At 70.2% G+C, this 3,165-nt stretch overlaps 3 protein-coding genes across 3 annotated transcripts; 1 reads left to right on the forward strand and 2 right to left on the reverse strand.

Annotated features, from left to right (window-relative positions):
• Positions 1 to 34: 34 nt before the first annotated feature.
• Positions 35 to 661, reverse strand: AURANDRAFT_68969 (hypothetical protein; the record flags this gene model as incomplete). Its single annotated transcript, XM_009044711.1, has 1 exon — positions 35 to 661. A coding segment is annotated over one exon (627 nt), but the record flags the coding sequence as incomplete, so codon positions are not given.
• A 274-nt stretch (positions 662 to 935) lies between these two features.
• AURANDRAFT_35331 (hypothetical protein) lies at positions 936 to 1,883 on the forward strand (the record flags this gene model as incomplete). The annotated part of the gene is made up of 2 exons (XM_009044709.1): positions 936 to 1,220; positions 1,350 to 1,883. The coding sequence occupies 2 exons, from the start codon at positions 936 to 938 to the stop codon at positions 1,881 to 1,883; spliced, it is 819 nt and encodes a 272-aa protein (XP_009042957.1).
• A 46-nt stretch (positions 1,884 to 1,929) lies between these two features.
• AURANDRAFT_68970 (hypothetical protein) lies at positions 1,930 to 3,100 on the reverse strand (the record flags this gene model as incomplete). Its single annotated transcript, XM_009044710.1, has 2 exons — positions 1,930 to 2,344; positions 2,529 to 3,100. Coding segments are annotated over 2 exons (987 nt in total), but the record flags the coding sequence as incomplete, so codon positions are not given.
• Positions 3,101 to 3,165: the final 65 nt, after the last annotated feature.

Below are 3,165 nucleotides of genomic sequence, written 5' to 3' on the forward strand. Positions count from 1 at the left end.
CGTCGTCGTCCGTGATGAGCCGGTTCGCGAGGACTTTGATCCCTTCGTGCCCCCCCCCGTCGAGCGCGGGCGCCGCGTCGTCGAAGCCCGCCCTCGCGAGCGCGCCGAGGATGACGTGCTCGAGGCCCGCGGACACGACGAGCGTCGGCACGCCGAGGCGCCGCAGCTCCCGCAGCGCCGCGGCAGCTCCCGGCCGGAGGACCGCGGGATCCTTCGCGTCCGCGGCCTCGAGCGCCGCCATGGTCACCCCGTGCGTCGCGAGGAGGCCGTGCACGTCGTCCCACCAGCTCCGCATGGGCCGCCCGCGGATCGGCGGCGGCCCGCCCGCGTCGCCGAAGCGCCAGTAGGGCTCGAGCGCGGCCGCGAGCGACGCGTCGTCGACGCGGCGGAGGCCGTCGTGGCACTGCGACGAATTCGACGCCGTGAGCGTGCGGTCGAAGTCGAAAATGACCTGGAGGCCCCGCGCGCTCGCCGGGCCGAGCACGGCGGCGATGCTGGCCTCGCCGCCGTTGAAGTACTCCGCGCGCGCGTCGCCGAAGACGGACCGCGCGACGCCGCGCCGCCTGCGTCGCACGAGCGCCTGCATCGTCAGGAAGCCGAGGCGCAGCGCGACCATTGTTGCGAGTCCTTGCGCGACGAGCCTCCGCGCGTCGAGCGGCATGTGCGTGTCGCGGCGCGCGAGGAGCTGCCACACTTTGAGGCGGCTGAGGTAGGTGCAAGGTCGGTGCAAGGTAGACGGTGCCGTCCCGAGTCAAGCCAAGCGCGCCGCCCAGCCTCGGTGCCTCGGACGGCGTCGTCGGAGTTCGTCGCGGCGCGCGGGGTCCGCGCGGCTCGAGGCGTGTGCCCGCCGTCGCAGCGCGATGGGACTTGCCCGCGCCCGACGCGAAATGCTAAAAGAAGCCTGCCGGGACGGGCGGACGGAAGAGCTCCAAGAGATGCTCGACGACGACGGACCTACGAAAGAAAAAGACAGCCTGCTGTGCAACCTGCTGTTTTACACGTCGCAATTTGGTCACGTCGACGCTGCACGACAGCTCCTAGAGCACGGCGCCCGAGGTAAAGAGTTAGGAATGTCATACGCGTGCGAACGGGGTCATGCAGACATGGTGCAGCTGTTCGTCGAATACGGTGTCGAAATCAACCCGGATGATACGATATTGCTGTTCGAAGCGTGTGAAAAAGGGCATGTCGACGTGGCGCGAGTGTTGCTGGAGCATGGTGTCGACGTCCACGCTATGACCTGGATCAATAATTATACGGACGACTACTCTTTTCAAGACGAAAATGCGATTTACAACAATTATGTTGATGATGTGGATGATGGGAATTCGATTGAAGAAAAAGAAAAGAAATATAACGACGAATACCGCGAGTTCTCCAAAGAAGAACAAGGGATCGAGCCGCTCCTCATCGCGTGCATCGGAGGCCACGTCGACGTGGCACGTCTGTGCTTGAACTACGGCGCCGATGTTAACCAGTGGTCTGGAGACCGTTTCGATATGTTTCCGTCGGACGAAGATGGAGTGATGACGCCGCTGTCCGTGGCCTGTGCAAAGTCGAACGCCGACCTCATGCGACTGCTCCTCGAGCATGGCGCCGAGGGCGAGCTGCCGTCGCTGCAATCGGCCTGCGCGCGGGGCGACGTCAGCATGGCGGAGCTCATCCTCGAATACACTGACGACCGCTGTGTGGTGACGCACGACCGGCGCGGCGTTCCGCGCGTCTACCGCAAGCCAATCGTGCGCCTCCTGCGGAAGGACTACGCCATGTCTCTCTTCTTCAATGTCATCGGCCATCGCGACGAGCATCCGGAGCGGCAGGAGGCTCGCGACGTCGTGCCGCGCGTCGTCTCGTACCTCACGCCCCGCGCGGAGCACGCCTGAGATCCGACGCCCTCCCATGGTCCTCGCGTGCTTAAGCCAGCTCGCCTCAGTAGACGGGCCGGTCCGACGTGGAGATGTTGAGGACCACGGGCCGGTCCGCGCTCGTGATGTTGCCCCACCACTCCCGGAGCGCGGGGCTCGTCGGGTTGAACTCGGGGCCGACGGCGACGTAGGCGCGGCGCGCCGGCGCGCCGCCGTAGGCGCCGCCGTAGGCGCCGCCGTAGGCGCCCCGGCCGAGGCGGGGGCCGGCCGCGGGCTTCCAGTCCGAGAAGGCCGCGCCGCGCTCGTAGTACGTCTTCGGCGGCGGCCGGCGGACGATGTCGCCGTGCCACGTGTGGCGCGGCCGGGGCGCGTCGCCGAGGAGCGCGGGGTAGGCGAGGTGGCCGCCGTCGTCGCCGCGGATGTCGTCGAGGTCGTGGCGGAGCCGCCCCAGGTCCGCCTCGAGCTTCCGCGCGATGCGCCTGATTCAAATCCTCAACTCGACTTCAATGTGCGCGTACGCGACCGTTTCGACGCGATCACTTCGTTCGAGACCTCGACGAGAGCGATGGATTCGTCCAAAAATCACCCAAATCGACGTCGATGTGACCGAGCTGGAGAGGTTCGAAGTTTGGTCGGGACCACCCGCCAGCGGTTGATTTCCACACGGCGATGCGCGTCTGCGACTCCATGAGCGCCGCGAACTCGTCGCGCGCCGCGCGCGCCGTCGCCTCGGGCGCTCCCCGCGGCGGCGAGCCCCCGGCGGCCCCCGGCGCGCCGGGCGGCGCCGCGGCCGCGAGCGGCGGCGCGGCCGCGAGGAGCCGGGGGGCCGCGCCGCCGCCGACGAGCTCCTTGATCGTCGCGCGGATCTCGTCGCCGAGGGTCTGCGCCTGGCAGGCGAGGAGCTGGGCGACGTCCGCCGTGGACAGCGTGCCCACGGACGCCGCCGCCGCGGAGAAGTTCGCCGACGAGGCGAGATCGTCGCGCGGCGGCGGCGGCGGCGAGGCGACGGGCGTCGCGGCCTCGCCGTCGCTCCGCGCGCGCTCCTCGGCCTCGAGGGCGCGGCGCCGCCAGCGGTGGAGCTCCTCGTCGCGCCGCGGCGACGCGGACCGCTCGCGGCGGAGCTCCTCCTCGGCCGCGAGCGCGCGGTCGCGCCAGCGCCGCGACTCGTCGCCGGGCGGCGTCGGCGGCGCGAGCCGCGGCGCGGCCGCGGACGCGCCCGCGCCGGGCGGCGGCGGCTGCGGCGCGCGCGCGGCCGCGGCGGTCGCGTCGGGCCGGCCCGCCGGCGACGCGAGGACCGACT

Source organism: Aureococcus anophagefferens, assembly GCF_000186865.1.
Source record: "Aureococcus anophagefferens unplaced genomic scaffold AURANscaffold_730, whole genome shotgun sequence".
In the NCBI taxonomy this organism is placed as follows: Eukaryota; class Pelagophyceae; order Pelagomonadales; family Pelagomonadaceae; genus Aureococcus; species Aureococcus anophagefferens.